The 22,975-nt window shown below is 37.5% G+C and overlaps 1 protein-coding gene across 4 annotated transcripts in view; it reads right to left on the bottom strand.

Annotated features, from left to right (window-relative positions):
* Positions 1–4,819: 4,819 nt before the first annotated feature.
* LOC124596500 overlaps positions 4,820–22,975 on the bottom strand; it is a 75,053-nt gene continuing 56,897 nt past the window's right edge. For 3 of the 4 annotated variants that reach the window (XR_006978309.1, XR_006978307.1, XM_047135659.1), the window contains one exon: positions 4,820–5,885. Coding sequence is in view for 1 of the 4 variants with exons in the window: in XM_047135659.1 (XP_046991615.1) it covers positions 5,764–5,885 (122 nt within the window). In the remaining 3 variants the exon portion in view is untranslated. Of the gene's footprint in view, positions 5,886–6,401; positions 6,460–22,975 lie in introns of all 4 variants that reach the window. The other variant, XR_006978308.1, reaches the window with a different exon arrangement.

Consider the following 22,975-nt stretch of genomic DNA (forward strand, 5'->3'; position numbering starts at 1 on the left):
GTAATTAAGTCAAGTCAAGAATATTTGAAGTATTTGTTCACTGCTGCTAACAGGCCATTAAAAATATAATCTACTGATAAAAATGAGGTGAAAGTTAAGATGAAACCATTCCCCGACAATAAGTCCTCAGAATTAGAGACTGAAATTAATGGGGATGGTTCTGTCAAAGTAATACATGCAAAATCAGAAGGTGATTTGTCCAAATTAAAATCTCAAGTAAATTTCAATGTTACTGCTAAGTCAGATCAATTTCTGAGCACGATGTAATTGAAATTGAAGACAAAAAAGAAAATGTAGAATTAATAGAGTTATCAGATACAGAACCTGAGTTTAGTATTTCTGAAATTCAGCAAACTATCTAGTAACAAAGAACTAAAGGATGAAAATAAATTAAAATTGAATAGCTTAAACTATAAAATTGATTCTAACCACCATGATCTGCATGTCAAAATAGGGCAACAGTTACCTAATTTCACAGTATTTTCAAAATTGAAATTGGAGAAGTTCATAAATATTTCAAAGATGTACATGATCTTATGGAGGGGAGGTGGTCAGTGAGAATAGGCAATGAGTCCGGACTTTGTTCTAATCCATTTGAAGACGAAACTAATACGGTAAATGCTTGTCAGAAGGATATTAAGAAAGTAAAATCTGACTCTGTGCAATTATGCAAGGATGTTGATAGTTTTTCTGACAGAGTGGAGGCAACAGATCTACTACTAGAACAACTAAACACTAGTAGTGCTAACACAGTAAATAGCATAACCTCGGATAGTTCTTGTAATGCTATTGTGCAGCATGTTGCCTTAGGTAATGCAGCTTTTACTGAATGTCGTCAATTTTCAGTTTTTGATCTAGACAAACAAAATCACCCGTTAGAGCTCTGGAACGACTTTCAGGCTGTTAAAAATAGACAGACTAGAAGGGGAATAACTAAATTGCTTGAAGGAAACAAGCACTGAAGAAATTGCAAAAAGAAAGGAATTTAACAAGATGGGACCTGGATACGCAGAAAGAACGAGAGATAGTAGACAGTTTCAGAGAGCAGAGAGAAGCAAAACAGGAATCAACACTGATGCCCCAAGGTGTGACCAATACTTTGTGGGAAAACCTGATGAGAATATCCACTTATTTTTGCAGTATATCCGTGACGTGTGTCATTTTTATGATTGGAAATATGATTTTTTACTATTTGTAACAAAATTTAAATTAGTCTGATGACGTACTTCGAAATGTAAGGGGATTTGAAGAATTAGCAAAGGGATTGACAGAGAGCATCTCACATCAACTTGGGACCAGTTACTAACACGATAAGATGTCCACTTCGAGGCAAAAGCCAACTGAGGAAGAGGAAGCATTCATAGATGCGTTCACCTAGTATTCAGCAAAACCTGCATCCTTGGCACTGAGGTGATCTGAAATGAGATGTTACAGAAGAAAGCTACGACAAAGGCTATAGAAGTGTCTATATGTAGAATCGATGCATAAGTGGGTGTTCAAGTTAAGGTGGTCTCCCCCACATCCCTACACGAAACAGTGTGGGTATCCCCTCTGTGGGAAGAGGCGTATCAGTTCATTTACACGTCTGTCAGGAATAATGACCACACATGTGGCAGAACGTTGCCAATGTGGTTAACCTGGCGACGTTGCCGCCTTGTGTCAGCCACCTTACTGTCTGAACTGCCACCTGGTATGGCAACTGAGGATGCACTGACTGTGGCAACAAAACCAACAAAGTCGCAGGTGTGGTGCCCCATCCAGTAACAGAGGAAACCAAGAGAACAGAAGCAGTAAAAGGTGACACTACCTCTCCCTGGCAAAATGACAAATCTAAAATCCTATACCAAAAATGTCACTTCATCATTTATTGGGCCAGCTGGACCACCAAGCAGCAAAATCCACTTTGTCCAAGATGCAGGTAATCCACCCTGTCCCCACACGCCACGCAAGTACAAAATGCGAGCTGACAAGCAGAATGAGCTCATTAGTATTAGCAAAGAAGCATTTGGGTGAAACAGGATTTTGGAAGAAGAGGAAATTGTACAAATTATAGAGGAAAATGATGATTTCACCAAAATCAGAGTCAAAGTAGACATAATTAAGCATTTCCTACTGCATTTGTGGTTAAAATAAGGATTATTGCCACTACAGAGGTGAAGTGAGAAGAGTACCCTCTCTCCCTTGCCTTAAATATTGTGTTGCATTGCCATAAGTTAGCACAACCTGCGTGTCAGCTGTGTCCCATATGTCCAGTATTATTTACAGTATTGTATGCTGTGTTGTTTAATAGTAACAGAATGTCCTTGGACAATGATTTACTTTGTCCATAGAATCTAACACAATTATTACCACCCAGGAACAGCTGACTGTATAATACTTTTGAGAAGTGAACACCCATGATATGTGATTTTGCGTAAAAAGCCTTTACTTCCAGTAGTATCATATCTATGAACACATCAAGTAGCCAGTAACATGAAATCATTCCTTGACCCCTAAGACACTTCAGCTATATATTCTGATAATTAATAGGAATAATTCTAATTACTTCATTGCACAGTCAGCAAGAAGCACCTTAGAATTACATCCAGTTGTCTGACACAGTTACTTAAGGAACATAAGAGTATAATCTATGTTCCAATGATTGCTGCAGAGATATTTGTCATACCATATTACACCAATTTTTTTCTTTTACTGTTCAGTGCACTTCCACATATGCTACAGGCACTATATCCAAGTAGTTTAATTCCAGCTGCTTTTTCCCTTGGGAATCCAACCAATTAAGGTGTTATGCTTCTTGAACCATCAGCAGTGTGCTTTCCTCACTACTCTTTATTTATTGTTATGTAGAAGTCACAATAAAGTTTGTACAAGTAAATATGAAAGTGAAATCAATAAGCCTTCAAAATTAAGTTTGTCAATAGTCTGGGACCGTCTGCAAAGGGTAGTAAGGAAGTCAACCAGGGGGGTAGTGTGCTAGTCAATAAATCCTGATTCATATATGCATAGCCCACTGGCATGCTGAAAGGTAGAGCCAACAGACCTCTGATTGGGAAGATTAAGATAGTGGAACAATTTGGTTCACACTTTTGTGGTGATGCCATGTTAGAATTCTGTCCAGCAATTTACACAATGAATACTGCTGTCTTGTACACAGTTCCTGAATAGTTACCAAGGATATTGCCCCGTTAAGATTTACTGAATGTGAATACTGGAAGCTTATCACAAATAATATCATTTAATTTCGAACTGTAGCTGTCACCACAGTCCATGTGCTGTTATGTCCTTGGAGATCCTGGTTATGAAAACAACCTTTGAGACACCACTACTTTAAACACCCACTACTTTAAAAAAATGTGCAAGTGATCCATAAGAGACTACCATCGACATAAAAAAAATACGCAGATGGGTCATGAGCTGTGATAATGTGAGTTCTTTGGTTTACTTTCTGGTGTGCATCAGAATTATTGATTCAGCATTCAGCATTACATGCGATTGCCATCACAGAATACTCAACTTCCTAACTACTCCACAAGTTTTACTTTACTAAATCTCAAGCTAAGTGCAAAAACAAATTTTCAGCAGTTAAGTATACCCAGTATGAGACCAGCAACACAGATACGTGTCAAAACAGGCACAACTGAATCTGTCCACGAGATCAACAACAAATGCCACAATTCATGCCAATATTACTGATATCACTATTATTATTAATTACTATAATATTGCTCCACAACAACCGCTACGATTTATAACCTCCCCCCAGTTTCACGTCGAACCTTATTACTTGCATACTCTGAAGATGAAGTTATATTTAATTATTTTAGCATAGTCAGTAATAGTTTCTTTGCATCAAACTCGTTGTCGTATCCTTCTGTTATTGTGAAATATAAGAAAACCTACTAAATGATAACATGTCCTTTGTCAAATACTGGATTTAATTAATTAAAACACCCTTTTGTAAACCAACATTTATAAACACTCAACAGAAATCAAATACTGTGTGCCATTACACCTATATTTTGCCACTAATCTCCGGCCTCACTACCGAGTCTCTAGCATCTCGCACTCCCGACTTCCACACATGGACTCTAGCACTCGACTCCCACTCACCCACTCGTACACTGTTGACTGCACTGCCGTCTTTACTTTAGTTTATGACCACTGCATAGAGTATATGATCGATACTATGTAAGGGTCAGCTATGTAAGACTACAGTACCCTTACATATCCTCACCAAAATAACACTTTAATATGATAAAATATAATAGCGATATTATTGTATTGTATTGTATTACTAGATTTGAATATTAAAGTTTAAAAATATATAGCAAGACAAAACAGGAAAAATATGTAAAATTTAAAATTATAACATTACAGTAACTATTTGCTTATTAATGCAGAACCTCAATTCATTAAGAATAATTCACATTTAAGTCTCTGTTTACAATATTTGCTTATGGCAAGTGTCATTTAAGAAATGAAAGTTAATATCACTTAATTACACTGTATTAAAGTCAAGGTATATCATTAGCTCATTCAGTCAATCACTAATTAGCAGGGTCAGACCGTGCTATTTTTTTTGTTACGGAAGGACACTTTTCTGTGAAATCTGGGTAAAAAACTTTAATTAGAAATGGAAAACTAGTGCACAACATATATTCTGCAACCGTTACAAGCAACTGGGATTCTTTTATGCATTTAAATAGTAATATTATGTTTCCATATTTTCAATATTAATTATTTTACTGAGCATTACGGAAGGACAAGAAAAAGCACAGCTATTTAGATACTTGAATATAAAGATTAATTCCTGCTCTGATGTTTATGTTTCACTTAGCAAATTTTTTAATTGGTTAACTGCATATGTTTAGTACATAAATAAGGGCATAATAGATTTTTTTTGCTCTTAGATTAAATGCTGCATCCAAGAAAGCGAATGTCTGCAGTGTTACAGAAGAACGTTACAGAGGGACATTTTTTCCCAGCTATACAAATTTGACTTTTAACACAAAATACATTGTTATTTATTGAATTTTATAACAATAAATGCTATCATACAAGTTACATATTAATTTATTACTGAAACTAAACTTATGTAGCATAGGAAAATGAAATTATTGTTAGTAAAATATAGACTTTGTACATACATAATTAAAAACACTGTTCTGAGAAAGTACCCTTTACATTTAATAAAGTAACACTGTAAAATGGTTTATAAACATCAAAATAATTGAAATAATATATACTTAGGCATAACTACTTGCTTAAGAAAGCATGAGTAATGTTGCTGAGATATTTTTTATTTTTATTTACTTATTTATTTATTATTATTATTTTTTTTTTTTTTTTTGCTTGTTCAAATACCTTAATAACATAGCAGCATTTTCATGATAAGTGCAGACACAAACTTCTCGATCTCTTAGTGTTATAGGTACAACATGCTTTTGTCGTAATTGTGTAAATTTTGACAGTCCAGTGGGTAACTCCCCATGCTCTTTGCAGAAAGGTTTGTTTTGGTTTTACATTCCTAGCAGCAAAGCCAGCAACTTCAAAAAAATTACTAAGTTTTTAATGTGAAAAGGATTTGACTCGTTTTCCAAGAACTTCGGGATGCTTGGAAGGTGATTTTGGGAGACATCACTTGCTAGGTGACATTTTTAATGTTGGATTTGCATGGGTTTGACAAACAATGGCACATTGCATTTTTTTCCTTCCTTTTTCATATTTTCGTAAATGACGTATCTTTCCCTCAGCTATTAACTTCTATTGTTCTGCTTTCTTTCTCTCACGATCTTTTTGATGATGCACTTCTGCTGTTCCTGGTTCATTCATTTTTCGTTTCAAGCATTCCTTAGCACACACGGCACCAGTTTTGGCCATCACACCTGCACATATATTCAAGAAACTTGTTAAGTCTATAATTGAACCAAAGAAGCAATTGAATTTACATTACATTTCCAAATATTTCATAGTAAGCCATTGATGTACATTACATTTTATTTGCAAGCTCAAAGAGTGAACATATGCTCAGCTCAAAGGAGATATGCCATGTTTGTTTAGAGTATAAATTAAAAATTACAAAGCCAAAAAATTGAGACATTCTTTTTACATGTTTTTAAAAGTGTTGCACATAACAATGTCACCTAGTCTTTGCAGAGTAGGCTACGATACTCCTTCACTGTTAATAATTACAAAAATATTTGGAAGTTATCAGATAAATACTAACAATATTAACATGATGCCTCAGCATGTAAATATTTGATACACTTGCTTATATAACACATGGATTTATAGCCTACATTCTTCACTCAGGCTTTTGAAGTAATCAGGCTTATTTGAAAAAAAGGTTTCAGACTTGTGCATAAATAAACAAACTTTGTTTACATTAAACTAATACTTACTTTCAAATTGTTTATAACCAGTAAATTTACACTTCCAACATGAACAGCCACTTGAAACCTATACAATAATAGAGAGAGAGAGAACAGAAAACTGGAGGGAAAACATCTGACAGAATTGTTTCATTAGCTGGCTAGGTAAAGACATGCTGTGAGTGGCTGGTTTCATTTTTAGAGGGACACTCAAATAGACATTTATAACAAATATTTTACAAAATAAATATTTATTAAATAGTTGTATTTCATATGGCTTTATGGTACTGAAGATGTCATAATACTCTTATATTAGGAAGTTATGGAAAAGAAAATTTTATATTAACTGTTCATTATATTTTACATTGAAATTATGTCAACAATTTGTAATGGAAGGACATTTACAATTTTGGGGGAAATTTTATGTCTTTGGTAAACATACCAAATTCCTTCTTTTAATACCAATGTATTCCTGTTAGGCTAACTTAAGTGCCCACATAGATATTGTCACAGAATCATCAATGTGTGTGATACAAATAATAAAAATGAAATGTCCTTCCGTAACAGAAAATATTTTATTTTTTCTAAATGTGTGAGAAAAATTCACACTAATAATTTTTTAAAAACGAAAATGACTATAGCATATGAAACTACATAGTTTTCTGAACAAAATAGCACAAGTTTTATGGCGATTAAAAGGTTTTTGACTTTCAGTACTTGGGGCATGCAATATCACGGCTTGATCCAGCAACAAGATAAATCAGGTTAATCACAAGTGTTTGTGCATACTGCATAATCTCTTTGAAATAATATGGCAATGCTGTAATGTCCTACTGAAATAGCATAGCTAAATGTGACACATTAATAATAACTGTCTATTAGCATAGGATTCCCGCAGGGATAAAATCGGGAAACAAATATAGACTTTACATTTACTCTTTTTAAATTTTCCTTCCATAAACCGCTAGTAAAGTAAGCTGCATTATCAATTAGTATGACTTGGCTGTTCTACCTTCAGAGTAGGAATTAAAATCCACGGAGAAGAAATAAAAACTCTGACATTGCAATTCTGTCAGAGACGGCAAATGACCGGAAAGAACTCCTGAACGGAATGGACAGTGTCTTGAAAGGAGGATATAAGGTGAACATCAACAAAAGCACAATGAGGATAATGGAATGTTGTTGAATTAAATCGGGTGATGCTGAAGGAATTAGATTAGGAAATGAGACACTTAAAGTAGTAAATGAGTTTTACCATTTGGGGAGCAAAATAACTGATGATGGTCGAAGTAGAGAGGATATAAAATGTAGACTGGCAATGGCAAGGAAAGCGTTTCTGAAGAAGAGATATTTGTTAACATCGAGTTTAGATTTAAGTGTCGGGAAGTCGTTTCTGAAAGTATTCGTATGGAGTGTAGCCATGTATGGAAGTGAAACATGGACGATAACCAGTTTGGACAAGAAGAGAATAGAAGCTTTCGAAGTGTGGTGCTACAGAAGAATTCTGAAGATTAGATGGGTAGATCACGCAACATGAGCAGGTATTGAATAGAATTGGGGAGAAGAGAAATTTGTGGCACAACTTGACTAAAAGAAGGGATCATTTGGTAGGACATATTCTGAGGCATCAAAGGATCACTAATTTAGTATTGGAGGGCAGAGTGGAGGGTAAAATATCGTAGAGGGAGACCAATAGATGAATACACTAAACAGATTGAGAAGGATATAGGTTGCAGTAGGTGCTGGGAGATGAAGTAGCTTGCACAGCATAGAGTAGCATGGAGAGCTGCATTAAACCAGTCTCTGGACTGAAGACCGCAACAACAACAACAACAACCACCTTAGCTATGTAATAATCAACAAGTTTCCTTAACACAGGTTGAGCATGTAGATTACGTAATGGATATAATCACATATTTGGAGAATACATCATAGAATGCCAATATACACTAGAATCTTCCACGAGAAACAGGACATGGTCCACACACATCACAGGATATTAAAGTTCTAGTCTCATGAGGTATTATGGGATGTAGTTGTATTTTTCTGGAGTAGTTGATAGGTTTGGTTTTGTGACAATTTTACATCTCTTGAGTACATCATTAGCTATTCGCTCAAGATTGGGGTAATAACAATATTGATCCAATTTATTTTTACATTTCAAGGGTCCGATATGTCCCCAAGTTAAATATGTGTACCACAGTAAAGGTTCGATGTAAGCCTTTGGAATACATACTCTCCACGTGTCGTTCGGAATTTTTTTCTTGAATAATATACCATCTCGAATCTTATACCAATTTTCAGAAATAGTGGCAGCTCCTTGATTTAATTTGTTTCTTATCTTCTTCCAGTGTGAATCATGTTCCTGTAGTCGTGATAAATTTTGACATAAAGTTGACATCTTGGTCTCACAAAATTTCGTAGTCATGTTCATCACTCGGAAGTCGATAATTGAATTCTCAACCTCTTTATTATCCCTTCCTTTAGGTAATCTTGACAGCTCATCAGCCATGACGTTGTCCTTTCCTTTGATATATTGTAGAATCAACGCCCAGCGAGTCAATCTCGAGTGGAACAGTTTGCTAGTTAATATGTAGGATAATGCCTTGTGATCACAAAATATAGTTGTCTTTCTCCCGTAAACAAAATATCTGAATTTTTTCAGTGCCCATACTAACAGCTAACACTTCCAGTTCAGTAACTGAGTACGCTCGTTCGCATCTCTACAATGTTCTGCTTGCAAATCCACTGATTTTGATGGTGTTTATATCTTGCATGTCTTCCATTTGAAAACCTGTCGCTCCCATGCCAGTTTCCAAAGCATCAGTAGCTATGCAGATATCTTGATCCAATTTTGGGTGGTGCAACAACTGCACTTTAGTTAAAGCATTACGTATTTTGTCAAATGATTGAGAGCATTGTATACTCCATTTCCGCATTGCATTTTTTCGCAGTAACTGTAGCAAACATTCTTGGTTGATAACATTTTCTGGCAAAAATTGATGAAAAGATGAAGATAGGTCTAAAAATGATTAATTCTTTCTTATTCCTTGGATAAGGACATTTCTTGATGGCTTTCAGTTTATTTGGATTTGGTAATATAAGTTACCATATGGTGAAATGATGTGTCCTAAAGATTTCAGTTGCCTCCTCGCAAACTTAGATTTTTGTAAGTTCACTGTAACCCCATATTCAGAAAACTTCACAGAAACTCTCTTCAATAATTCAACATGTTCTTTCCAAGTCTCGGTGGCTATTAGAAAATCGTCCACGTGCAATGTCACTCTGTCAAGCAATTCCCAACCGAGCACAGTATCAAATGCTGAAAGGAATACACTTCCACTTATGTTCAACCCGAATGGCATGACAGTGAACTGATAACTTCTACCTCAAAAGATGAAATCTGTATACTTTCTTGATTCTATTGAGATCTTGGTTTGCCAATATGAGCTTCTCATATCCAGGAATGTTTGGAACCGAGCACCATGAAACTTCCGCAGTAATTCGTCTACATTCTCTGGTGTTGTTTGAACAAGTGCAATGATCTTGTTTATTTCCCGAGCACCTAAAACAAGTCTTATTTCACAAGCATGTAAAACAAGTCTTACTTCACCATTTGCTTTAAAAACTGTCAACAAAGGATTGCAATATTCAGAATGAGATGGTTCAATGATTCCCCATTTCAACATTTTGTCAATTTCCTTTTTGACTGCATCCTGTTTTGACCAAGGAATGGGGTAGAATGTTTGGCAGAAAGGCTGATGCCAGTAAGTATTGATCTTGAAGTCAAAAGACTTAATTATTCCTGGATGTCTGTCAAAAATAGATAAATATGCATCTAAAAGGCAATTCAATTCTTCCTGTTGATTAACAGATAAAATTTCAGATTCTGCGACTTTTTCTTGTATCATAGTTTGATCTATTTTATCTTCAACACATTCAATGAGACAAACACTATCTGTGATAGGGTCATTACTATTAACACAATCAATCATTAACTTTATAAATAAGGGTTTTGGGTCTATTTGACCCCTCATTAAAGAAACTGTTACAATCTTGTCCCCAGAGTTTAAGGTACAGGTCCCTCTCTTTAAATTGATCACTGCTCTGGCATCAGACAAAAAATTGAGTCCACAAATACAAGGCACAGTCTTCTTCGATACGATCAGGAAGGTACATTCCATCGATACCGCCATAGTAGAATATCCACTCGTGCTTGTTTTGAGATTCTTTGTATCTTAACACTGAAAGCACCAGATACAGAGCATCCTGAGACTGGGAATGTGGTTACCTTTCTCCCACAACGGATATGTTTGTAGCAATCCTTTGTCATTACTCTAACAGTAGCCCCTGTATCAATTAAAATGTCCGTTTCAACCTCATTTATCCATGTATGTACCATTGCCTGCACAATTCGTCCAGTTCGGTTAGACTTTGACTTATTTTCTTCAAATAATTATTCCCGCAAATCAGTATTGTTATTGTACCTCAAGACGTTTACATTAAAATGATGATTGCCTCCCTCATCTTCCCCAGTCGTCCTCAGAAGACTATCAGAGAGAGGTTTTAGTTTAACCTCTTCCCCAATGTCATATTCGGTGGATTGTGAACTTCAACTACCTGTAATGAATAGTCACGAGTTGGTTAATGGTTGCCGCTGTGATGTTACTGTTTGCTCACCAAGCAGTGCTACTCCTGATGGTCGTTGCGATACATTAGCATCTACCCACCGAACCCGATGATTCAAAGTGTCTCCCCAGGTATCTATTTGATCTGGATCTTCTTTTGGACAGGTAGTGTCTCTCCTAAAATTAGTATCTTGACCATGAATATCTTTAAATTTCCTTTTTGTATGATATTCTCCACCTTTACATAATTTACAGAATGGGTATCACTGTTATGATCTTCCTTGGAATAGTCATTCCTACGCTCTTCATTCTAATATTTACTGTTATGGCTGTATTTGAAGTTCTGGTTGTTATTATTATTGCCCTGGTCATTTCTTTGTAAATTAGACATTTGACCATTATCTTTAGAAGCTTGTGCATCCTCTAAAATCATATCTATCGAGTCAACGACTGCCAGAAATTGTTCCACATTGGAATCTGGGACGTTAATAAGTTTCTCTCGTATACGGATTGGTAGTATGCCTTTCAAAATACGAGTTACTTCTCAATGAGATATGAGATCCAATACCTAGTCTTATTAATATATTTTTCAAAATGCTGTCTCAGGGAACCTGGTTTGCCGTTATAAAATTCTGGCTGGTATACTTCCTTGTGAAGTCGTTCTTGTTTACTGTTAGACCAATACTTTGCTAGTAACAGTCACTCAAAGTCCGCACATGTTTGGCACTTTTCAATTGCTTCCACAGCCAACAGTGCTGCTTCACCCGTAATTTTAGATGCATTGAAATGTAGTCGATCCTGTTCAGATCAACTCTTTGGGAAAATATGTTTAAAATTCTTTACAAAGATTTTACGACAGTTCTCATTCCTTCCTGTAGAAACATTAGGAAAATGCCTACTTTTAAAAATACTCTTTATTTTTTAGTTTGATCCAATCATTTAAACCATCATCTAATTTCACTGTCTGGTTTCTCAAGTACTGATCTATCCCTTGACAAGCATCTTTCTCAAAGTCCGTGACCAGTCTGCTCAAGTTGTCAATTTGCTTACCGGTTTTTATGGAACTACATTCGCAATTTGAAATTCAATCTATTAGATCATTTGGTCTCTTAGAAATCTCCCTACATTTCTTCTCAATGTCCTCGACCTTCCCTATTACTTCAGAACGTAATTGATTTCAGTCTTTAGAAACCATGATTTCAAGCCCTTTGAATTCCTCACTTAACTGTTTTTTCCAATCGAGAGTTGATTTATCAAATTTTTCATTCGGTGATTTATCATCATGTTTCAAAGAATCTGTATCTTCCTGTAATTGCTTGGGGTTCTCTTTTAAACAACCTTTGTCTTCCTGTAATAATCCAAATTGCCTATCAAATTTACTGTCAAGCTTCGTCATGATACCCATCAGTCATGTAAACTCATCACCACTAAAAACTGTAATCTTCAAAGTGTCATCTTTCCCTTCCTTTGAACTTACCACATCTACAGTTTCTCCCACGTCCCTGTCTTTACTTTGGATAGAATCTACATCCAATGTTGCCTCAACATTTGAAACATCAACCTCCATTGATCGTGTTTCCCCACCAGTTTCAACAGTTATCTCCCTATGAGATACAACCCCCTTATCTTCACTTATCATTTCCAACCTCGAGTTTACTTCACCTCATACTCTACGATTTCTGCTGTGCATGGTTACTTATTCTGGAGCAAACATTTAACATAAACACAATCTTTATCCACTATAGACAACACTTCAATGCATTAACACAACGTTTCCAAATAGATAACTCGCACACTTGTAGATGACTTGCGTTAAGTTGCAGTTCCAAATTTGCTCTTCATGCTGCAACGCACTCAGGCCGACAGGCTGGGCGCCAACATGAACCGCTTTTTCCCCCCCTCCTTTCGCAACATCATGTGAACCACTTGGTGTCGTCTTGTCTTCCAGCTTGCTCGTATCAGGGAAGGAGTGAGGGAGAATGGCACATAGAGTTTCAGTGAGTGTGACTGTTCAGTTAGTGTCCCAGTGTGGATTTGTATTTTTAATTCCATTTTTTTTCTTCTCGAAATGAATATCTGGTCGCCCTCACCAAACTTCCGACAGGTATGTAGTGTACCTGCATTCAAAGTTCAAAAGATTGGTTTTACAATAAGAAAACTCGAACAATATTGAATATGTCGTACTGCGGTTTATTTATGCTTCTGAAATAAAACTGCAGTCATGCTGCATCCACTCGTTGTAAATAGTGTGATTTCGTAAGCAACTGTAATTGTGCTGAATGATTCATGCAACCTTGCAACGGAATCAATAAGCTACTCCGTATTTCCGATTATTTCAAAATTCAATATTTTAATACTTAGCATGGGTGAGTCTTTAAATCTCTGCTAATTATTTACAGACCACACTATTTTTTATCGTGCGGCTATTCAAATCTGCGTGTTTTCAATTACTTCGACAAGTCAATTGCACACAATGCTGAGCGCGTTCTATACCAAAGTTTTAATTTGGTGTTCCCCATGTGACTCCAAACTACTCTCATCGACGTTATTAAGCAATAGAACTGGATTAATGTACCAATTACACAATGTAGCACTTTTCCCTAGAAATAATGCGAACAAATCACCAAGACGAATTATTAATTCACGCACACATCTTCGTCCAACAAAATATAATAAAGCAAAAGAGCTCTCTCCTCTGTCCACGGAATAAATGCGGCACTTACATGTCACCTTCCTCTGACGTGAAAATTCAAAACACTTCAATAAATTTATCTACACAATTCAAAGCCAGAAAAATGTCAAAACAAATATTCTTCTGTAAATAGAATTATATCCCACAGTTAAATCACCACATTGCAAAAATTTAGTTTGATTGCTGCATATAGCATATGATTGATACTATGTAAAGGTACTGGACTGCGTTCGGACGTATTCTTGGATCCAACTTGTTCATTGGTATGTAAGGTATAGCAGAGATAGTCAGAAAAGTGATGCATAGTAACGAAAAATTTCAATGTCAATGCATTAAAATTGTATTTGGCATAAACTGCTTAGCTGCAAGGCAACTGGAAGCTGCATTCTTGGACAAAACTGTACCCCATTCCTCACCCACATCAGAATACAGTTTATCAGCAAGCAAGCTATGTTCCTTAAATCTGCATCAGAATGAATACAGAAAGAACAAATTACCCTAATAAATGACTGCAAAAAGTCACACTGAATGGTATCGCAACCGGTTGGGACAGTGCAAATTATTTCACCCATGGTCCTTGTGTTTAATCGTATTATTTTTTTGTTCCTTTCTTTTTGTACATGTAAGCTATGTGTAAACTGAATGGGATATGCACAATGCCAAATGTAGATCAACGAGTTGTTTTGTGGCAAGGACAACGTTTTGATACATCTGCATGAAAAATAAGAAGGAATACGCTCTTCAATTCATTCAGAGTTATTAGAAAGGTAAAATTAATTTGCACATGTGAGATGTGCATCCCTCTCTGTTGATCATTTCATCCACTGCCTAGATCCTGCATCGGCATTGTTATAATCATGACTATGCACAATGGAATTAACATGAAGCAGTAAGTGATGCATATTATGAATATTGACCTTGAATGTATTGATATTTAGGATCTGTTGATATTGTGGTATTGGTATGAGTTAAAGTCACCCCCGGATTGTGTACGGATTCAGAAATTACCTTCCAATTTCTTTCAACTATTCTTTCCAATCAATTTTTTCCATTTACTCAAGCAGCAATCATTAATCAGTTTCCACCATCATTATACACCCAACCCCCCCCCCCCACACACACACACAATAGAGATATCTCTCTCTGCTTGTGTCTGTATATGTGTGGATGGATGTGTGTGTGTGCGCGCGCGCGCGTGTATAGCCGTCCTTTTTTCCCCCTAAGGTAAGTCTTTCCGCTCCCGGGATTGGAATGACTCCTTACCCTCCTCCCTTAAAATAGAGGGAAACATTCCACGCGGTTGCCTCGTCAGGAAAGAGGGAAGGAGAGGGAAAGACAAAAGAATGTGGGTTTTAAGGGAGAGGGAAAAGAGTTATTCCAATCCCAATATATATATATATAAAAATAGAGGGAAACATTCCATGTGGGAAAACATATATTTAAAAACAAAGATGATGTGACTTACCATACGAAAGCGCTGGCAGGTCGATAGAAACACAAACAGACACATACACACACAAAATTCAAGCTTTCGCAACAAACTGTTGTCTCATCAGGAAAGAGGGAAGGAGAGGGAAAGACGAAAGGAAGTGGGTTTTAAGGGAGAGGGTAATGAGTCATTCCAATCCCGGGAGCGGAAAGACTTACCTTAGGGGGAAAAAAGGATGGGTATACACTCGCGCACACACACACATACATATCCATCCATATATATATATATATATATATATATATATATATATATATATATATATATATATATATATGTGTGTGAGACTCCTTACCCTCTCCCTTAAAACCCACATCCTTTCGTCTTTCCCTCTCCTTCCCTCTTTCCTGATGAGGCAACAGTTTGTTGCGAAAGCTTGAATTTTGTGTGTATGTGTGTATATATATATATCAATATAATGGAAGGAAACATTCCACGTGGGAAAAATTATATATAAAAACAAAGATGAGGTGACTTACCGAACAAAAGCGCTGGCAGGTCGATAGACACACAAACAAACACAAACATACACACAAAATTCAAGCTTTCGCAACAAACTGTTGCCTCATCAGGAAAGAGGGAAGGAGAGGGGAAGACGAAAGGAAGTGGGTTTTAAAGGAGAGCTTGTGTCTGTATGTGTGGATGGATATGTGCGTGTGTGCGAGTGTATACCTGTCCTTTTTTCCCCCTAAGGTAAGTCTTTCCGCTCCCGGGATTGGAATATATATATCCCTATGTTAGTTGAAACATATGACCGTTCTCAGTCTCCCACTGAAGCGAGTCCTACAAGTTTCACCTGAGCACTGGTCTGCTTGCTTCTAGGAAGACATCATCTGTGTTGTTCTGATTCTGGGGACCTTGGCTGTATATTTGTAGATGTTCTGCTTAAAACCTTGTTACAAGTCCAAACTTTGTGTTCTTAAAAGTTATCCATCCTTCATACCCACCTGCAATGTAGTGATCTGTGTTCACAACTGGTCCATTGACTTTACACTTTGGTTATTTATTCATACAATTTACCACCACGATGTCACTGAAGTCTACGTCAGTAGTTAGTGTGAAGATTTCCACAATGACTGTGAATGATATGGTTTCACCCAAGCAAATGTCCAGCTTGAGAACAGCAGTTGTCCTGAATCATTTTAAACCATGAACGATGATTCACATTTTTTGTTGAATTATGTAAACATAAACAACCTGTAATTTGCTGATATGGTAGTAATGTTCTTGTCAGCTCTTAAACAGACTGTAGATTTTTTTTTATGCACCTTGCAGTTTGAAGTGTGCGTATTTCGCTCCTGATTCAATAGGGTCCTTTATTTCTTGATGTCTGTTTGACATGTCTGAAAACTTCACATTAAGCAACAGTTTGCATCAGTCCGGATGAGACTTAGATACACAACCCACCAGGGTGCATCCTATGCACAATTATCATGCCATTATTGAAGCTGACAGTTTGTTTGTTTTACAAACAAGGAGCTTGTGTTTTGAGTGCCCAAACTGTTTAAGATTGTTACCATGTGATACCACACATCTGCCAACTGTGTCTCTCTGCTTCCTGCATTGCCAATACCTCATTTATCCAGTGTCATAGCAAAGGTGCAGAGTAATATTACAGCCACTGGTCCAATACCTCCATACCATCTGCACTCTACTCCAGCAAGTTATTTAGCCAGATCTCGACTGATACAATACACATCTACAGAGGAGCAAATTAAGTGTTTATATTTTCCTGTGTTCTTCTTGCAGCATGATCTTAAAATTTTGGGCACGTTTCCATTTAGCAGGCATAAGCTCACATTTTGTAAGTGTAAATTTAGACAGTTTGTAGCGCAGTTGTCATTTATTCTGAACAGCCAGCTACACAGCTCACTGAGACACCAGTGGCAATTGGTAACACATCACAAGAGTAGCAAGTTGCATAATTAGGAGTCAGTCTGATTTTACAGTTTACTTTTTCAGTTAGTCTTGCAAGGATGGGTAGGAAGTGTGCATGCTGTGCACAAGACACATGTTGCTTGTTTCACCCACAGCTTCTGCTATTGAGGCACCTTCTAGTGCACCTGAGGCCCTCGCAGCAGAGTGAGTGGTGGGTGGTGATGCATTTGCATCATTCAAAGCAGAGCAGAGGGTCAATGTGAGACTGGATGTCTGGAGTGGACAGTTGGCCACGCCTTCGGCGGGGACCGAGCAGCAACATGTAGGCAGAGGTTTGCTAGCTATCGGGAGCTTTAACGTTAGGTGTGCTGTGGAAACCCTTAGCCAAATAGCATTTAAGGCTGTACAGAAAGCCAATGTGTACTCCGTATGTATGCCGGGGAGCCTCATCTGAGATGTGGAGGCGGCCCTGTCTGCTGCTATCGAGATAGTAGTGTGCAGTCGTCTGCACATTATGGCTCACATCGGCGCCAACGAGGCCTGTCGCATTGGTACTGAGGCTGTCCTTAGTTCATACAGACAGCATCCTGAGTGTGACGTAGGCTGGTGGCCTCAAGAATGGGGTGCAAGCAGACTTCACAATGAGCAGCATTGTTCCAAGAGTTGATAGTCTTGGCTACATGTTTCTAGACCTGCATTATAGGTTGGGGATTTGTAGGGCTCCACTTAACAGATCAGGAGTGCACTACACATCAGGGTTTTTTAGGCTAGGCGTTTATTGGAGGTACTCTGATGAACGCTTGCCAGTCATTACACAGCAAGGGAAGTCAAACAGTGCTCACAATAAAGACACATCAACTGTCAAAATTTTATCAGTAAATTATCGAAGTATTTGTAACAAAGTTCCCTAATTTACTGCTCTCCAGTAAAGTTCTCACACTCAGATTGCCCTGGAGACTGACAGCTGGCTGAAATCTGAAGTGGAAAGCTCTGAAAGATTTAGCAAGTCATGGAATGTGTATTGGCAACACAGATTAGAGACCACAGAAGGGGCAGTGTTCATTGCAGTTGACAAAAATACTGGATCTATTTATGTCATAGTTGAGTAACAGTGAAGTTATCTGGTTGCCAAGTTAATTCTTGGATGTTTTTACCCGGCCACCTGATTCTGCTGTGACAGTTCTAGAGTCATTCAAAAAATGTCTATGGTCAGTAACGGGTTAATACTCAGTTCATGCTTACTGGTTGGAGGCAACTTTAACCAACCGAGTATTGACTGTGATGTTTTTGGATTCAATATGGGGGTACAGAAAGACAGTCATGCAAAGTACTTTTCACCACATTTTCTGAAAACTGTCTTGAGCAGCTAGTTCACAAGCCCACACACAATGGAAATATCTTAGATCTTGTACCTACAAATAGGCGGGATCTTATCGACAGCGTCAGTATAGAAGGGGGGATTAGCAATCATGAAGTCATTATAGCAACTATGGTTGCAAAAGTTAATAAATCAGTCTTTGGCTAGGAGGGTGTTTTTGTTTGAAAGAGCAGATATGAAGTTACTAGAATCTCACTTAGACAGTGAATTGACATCACTTATTTCCAGAGAGATTGACGTAGAGGAATTACGGGCAGAGTTCAAGCAGACTGTAGGTCGTTATCTGGAGAACTATGTACCCAGTAAGTGGATTAAGAATGGAAAAACCCACCATAGTATAACAACAAGATTCGGAAAATGCTGAGGAGGCAAAGGCTGTTGGACTCCCGGTTCAAAGGAGACAAACAAAAGTTAGTAAAGATTTGTGCTTCTATTAAAATATTTTTGCTCAAAGCAAACAACTACTATCACCACCACACTTTACATCTACAAATATACTCTGCAAATCACATTTAAGTGCCTGGCAGAGGATTCACTGAACCACCTTCACAATACTCTATTATTACAATCTCGTATAGCATGTGGAAAGAACAAACACTTATATCTTTCCATACCAGTATTGATTTCCCATATTTTATCATGGTGATCATTTCTCCCTACGTAGGTCGGCATCAACAAAATATCTTCGCATTCAGAGGAGAGTTGCATATCATAGCAAAAGATCTGGCAGATAACTAAGAAAATTCTCGTCCTATGTAAAATCGCTAAATAGGTCTAAGGCTCCCATCCAGTCACTTTTGACCAGTCTTGTGTGGCAGTTGAAGATACCAAAATGAAAAGCAAAGTTTTAAATCTCAGTAATAAGCATCCGTGACATAGAGAAACAACTGAAGGAGTTGAAAACAAAGTCACCAGGTCCGGATGGAATCCCACTTCCGTTTTTCAAGGAGTACTCTGCAGCACTGGCTCCTTACTCAGTTTGCTTTTATTGCAAATCTCTTGCCCAGTGCGCCATCCCAAGCCACTGGAGACAGATGCTGGTGACTCCTATGTATAAGTAGGGCAGAAGAACTGACCTGCAAATCACAGACCAACATAACTAACACTGGTTTGGTGCAGAATCCTTGAACATATTCTCAGTTCAAATATGATAAATTGTCTTGAGACTGAGAAGCTTATGTCCACAAATCATCTTGGTTTTAGACATCGCCCCTCATGCCATACTCAGCTTGCCTTGTCTCACACGATATACTGGAAACTATGGATGAAGGACAACAGGCAGATTCTACATTCCTAGATGACTGTACAAGCACATGGAACAGGTTTACATATGCATTAGTGGTTTGAAGACTTCTGTTCACTTTTCAACTGGTCTTCTACACAGAATTGTACTGAATTGGTGGTGGTCATCATCATCATCATCATCATCATCATCATCATCATCTCCTTCCAGCGAGCCGTGTAGGTACTTTGTGAACGATATGCCTCCATTGGTTTCTGTGCTGGTATAGCTTTTCCCTCTCCATTACATCCCATGTTACTACTCTCCTCTTGAGATCTTCCTTAACCTGATCTGTCCATTTCTTTCTAGGCCACCCAACTGGTCTTCTTCCTGGTACTGCCACCTCCAAATACTGGCGTGGAATTCAAGTCGGGTGCATTCACTTCACATGATCGAACCACTTCAATCTCAAAGCACTCATTCTCTCCTCTGTACTCAATGTCACCCTCAGGTCTCTCCTAGTTTTTCGTAGAGCTGACCTATGGAACTTCATTTCACATGCTTGTATTTGACACTCTTCTCTCTTATTTATGACATAGGCCTCTAGACTATACATCATGTTTAGCGCGAGATAAGTTTTATACATGGTCTGTTTGGCTCTTTGAGGGACTTCCTTGTCCCAGATTAGATTTCATACTTGGTGGAAGAAGCTACATCCTTTCGTTATTTTGTTTAAGACTTCTAGTTTGGAACTACCATCACATGATATGATGCTACCCAGATAATTGAAGTTTTTCACACATTCAACCTTCTCCCCCTCCAGTATGATGTGACAAGGTGTGGGTGTCCTGCTCCTCTTCATTGCCACTATCTTGTTCCTATTCACAGTTAACTCGAATTTCTTAAATTTTGTGTTCCAGTAATATAGTCTCCTCTGAACCTCCATTTCCGTCTCTCCCCATATGGCGATGTCATTGGCAAAAACAAAAGCATTGAGATCTTCATTTTCTTCATCCTTGATTTCTTTCATGATTGTGTCCATAAGTGTAATGAAGAGTAAAGGGAAGAGCAAACTGCCTTGCTGAACAACTCTCTTTGTCTTAAACCATTTTGATCTTCCACCTCCTACTTGTACACTGCTATGACAACCATTGTACAACATCTAGACTTTTTTAATTACTGAATCAGGAACATTATGATTTCTCAAGCATTGCCATATTTTATCCCGTGGTACACTGCCATATGCTTTTTCCAAATCCACAAATACTGCTATCAAGTCCTTTCCTTTTTCCCAATATTTCTTCATTAACTGACAGAGAGAGAAAATGAGATCTACTGTTAACGTATTACTTCTGAACTCACACTGTTTTTCCTCTAATTGGTGTTCTAGAATTTTCCGCAATATGTTTTCTACGACCTTTTCCATTATCTTAAGGCAGTGTGATAAGAGTGAGATTCCTCGATAGTTGTCCATTTCTTTCTACTACCTTTCTTGAACAATGGTATTATAATTCCTTTTTTCTATTCATCCGGCACTTTGTTTTCCTTCCACATCACCTCCAAGGACCCAGTGTAACCATTGTATTCCATGGATTCCTGCGGCTTTAATCACATCCACTGTCAGCTCATCTACTCCAGCTGCCTTCCCACTTTTCATCTGTTTCAGGGAATTCTCTGTTTCTAACCAAGAGATTGGATACTGCTATTCCTCTAATTCAAAGACTTCGGTGTCACTTTCTTGTGCACCTTCCCCACTCAGTAAGATTTCAAAATAAGTCTTCATCCGTCTTCTGATACCTTCCAGCTCCCTGATAATATCCCCATTCTCTGTTTCAATCACTTTTATGTCTTCTCTATCAGTTCTTTTACTTTTCAAAAACCCATAGAGCAGTTTTTGGTTCCCTTTGCTACCTTGCTCAAGCTTCTGGGCGAATATTTCCCAACTCTTCTCCTTTTCTTCTTTTGCTTGGACTTTCTTTTGTTGGTATTCCTTCTCCAGTGTTGACACCTTGAGTTCATCTTTTGGTACCAGCCTCTGGTTCTGATTTCTTCTTTCAAACTGCATGTATTTCTTAGCTATATTACGTTTTTTAATTGCATCTTTTACTCTATCGTTCCACCAACTGGTTTCTTTGTATTTCACTTTACCCTTTGCATTGCCACATTCGCCAAAGGCAATTGATATTTATGTAAATAATCCATAATTCTCTTTTTGTAGGTTGCGATTATTTAAGAAAAATGGAACAATAATGAAAGTGGTATGTTATTCCCCATTTTTTCTGTATGACCTTTTAGTGGGTGGGAAGAACACTTACAAGTTTTAGGTAATCAGAGAAGCAACTGGATGTGTGTGACTTGTCTGTAAATTCGCGGGGTGCTTTTAGGAGACACGGCGGGGTGTCACATAGACCTGGGGATATTTAACTCTTAAATTTAGGAATGAGCTCTACCCTGTGGTAGGTACCAGCAGCTCCCTGATATAAAACCTGGCCAGTGTCCAGCTGCCAGAGAGTCCAAGTCTGCACCGAATGCAACATCGCATAAATAAATGGTCACGAAGATACTACTCTATACAAATCCCTGTCTTCAGTTCTAGTTGTTATGCTACGTCTACACCCCAGGTCTTGCGGTAAACAAAGTGGTGTATGCATCTTCTTGTGATAAAAACCACTCATTGCCTATATTTTTATAGCACTTTTCCTCTGAATGCTGAAAGGCATAACCCTGAAAATCCATATTATTCAAAATATAATATCATCATTGTATTCTTTTATATATTTACACTAACTGAATTTTCTGACCCTTTGAGTGATGACCAACTTGACTCACACCCTAACCATGTGGAACTGTATTTGCAAAAGATCCAGTTTGTTGACAGTTGCAGTTATGTAATCATAGGGCTGCAGAATGTTGGGTATTTTAAAATTAAACGTACAGTAGTTTATTTTGTGCATCGCTATTTCAGAAGTGTCATCACTAGACCTCAGACTTTTAGGTTCTGAAAAATCTTAAATTAGGTACCTAAAATAGGTTCTATAACTTACAAAAATAGGTTATAATAATCTGGAAATAGGCGACCAAAATGTGACATTTTATTGTCTAGGAAGATAAATAGATTGACAAAAATCCACACTATATTATTATCTATGTCCATAATTACAGTCACAGTAAATAACTAACACTTTCTCCACATTTTCCATTGAGAAACTGCATGTCTTGTCTGTTAATAGCATCTTATATGCCAAGAATGAGCATTCCACGTCAACAGATGTCATCGGAGTGTATTTAATTGACAGTATTAGGCGCAGACTGCACAC

This window comes from Schistocerca americana, chromosome 2, assembly GCF_021461395.2.
Source record: "Schistocerca americana isolate TAMUIC-IGC-003095 chromosome 2, iqSchAmer2.1, whole genome shotgun sequence".
In the NCBI taxonomy this organism is placed as follows: domain Eukaryota; kingdom Metazoa; phylum Arthropoda; class Insecta; order Orthoptera; family Acrididae; genus Schistocerca; species Schistocerca americana.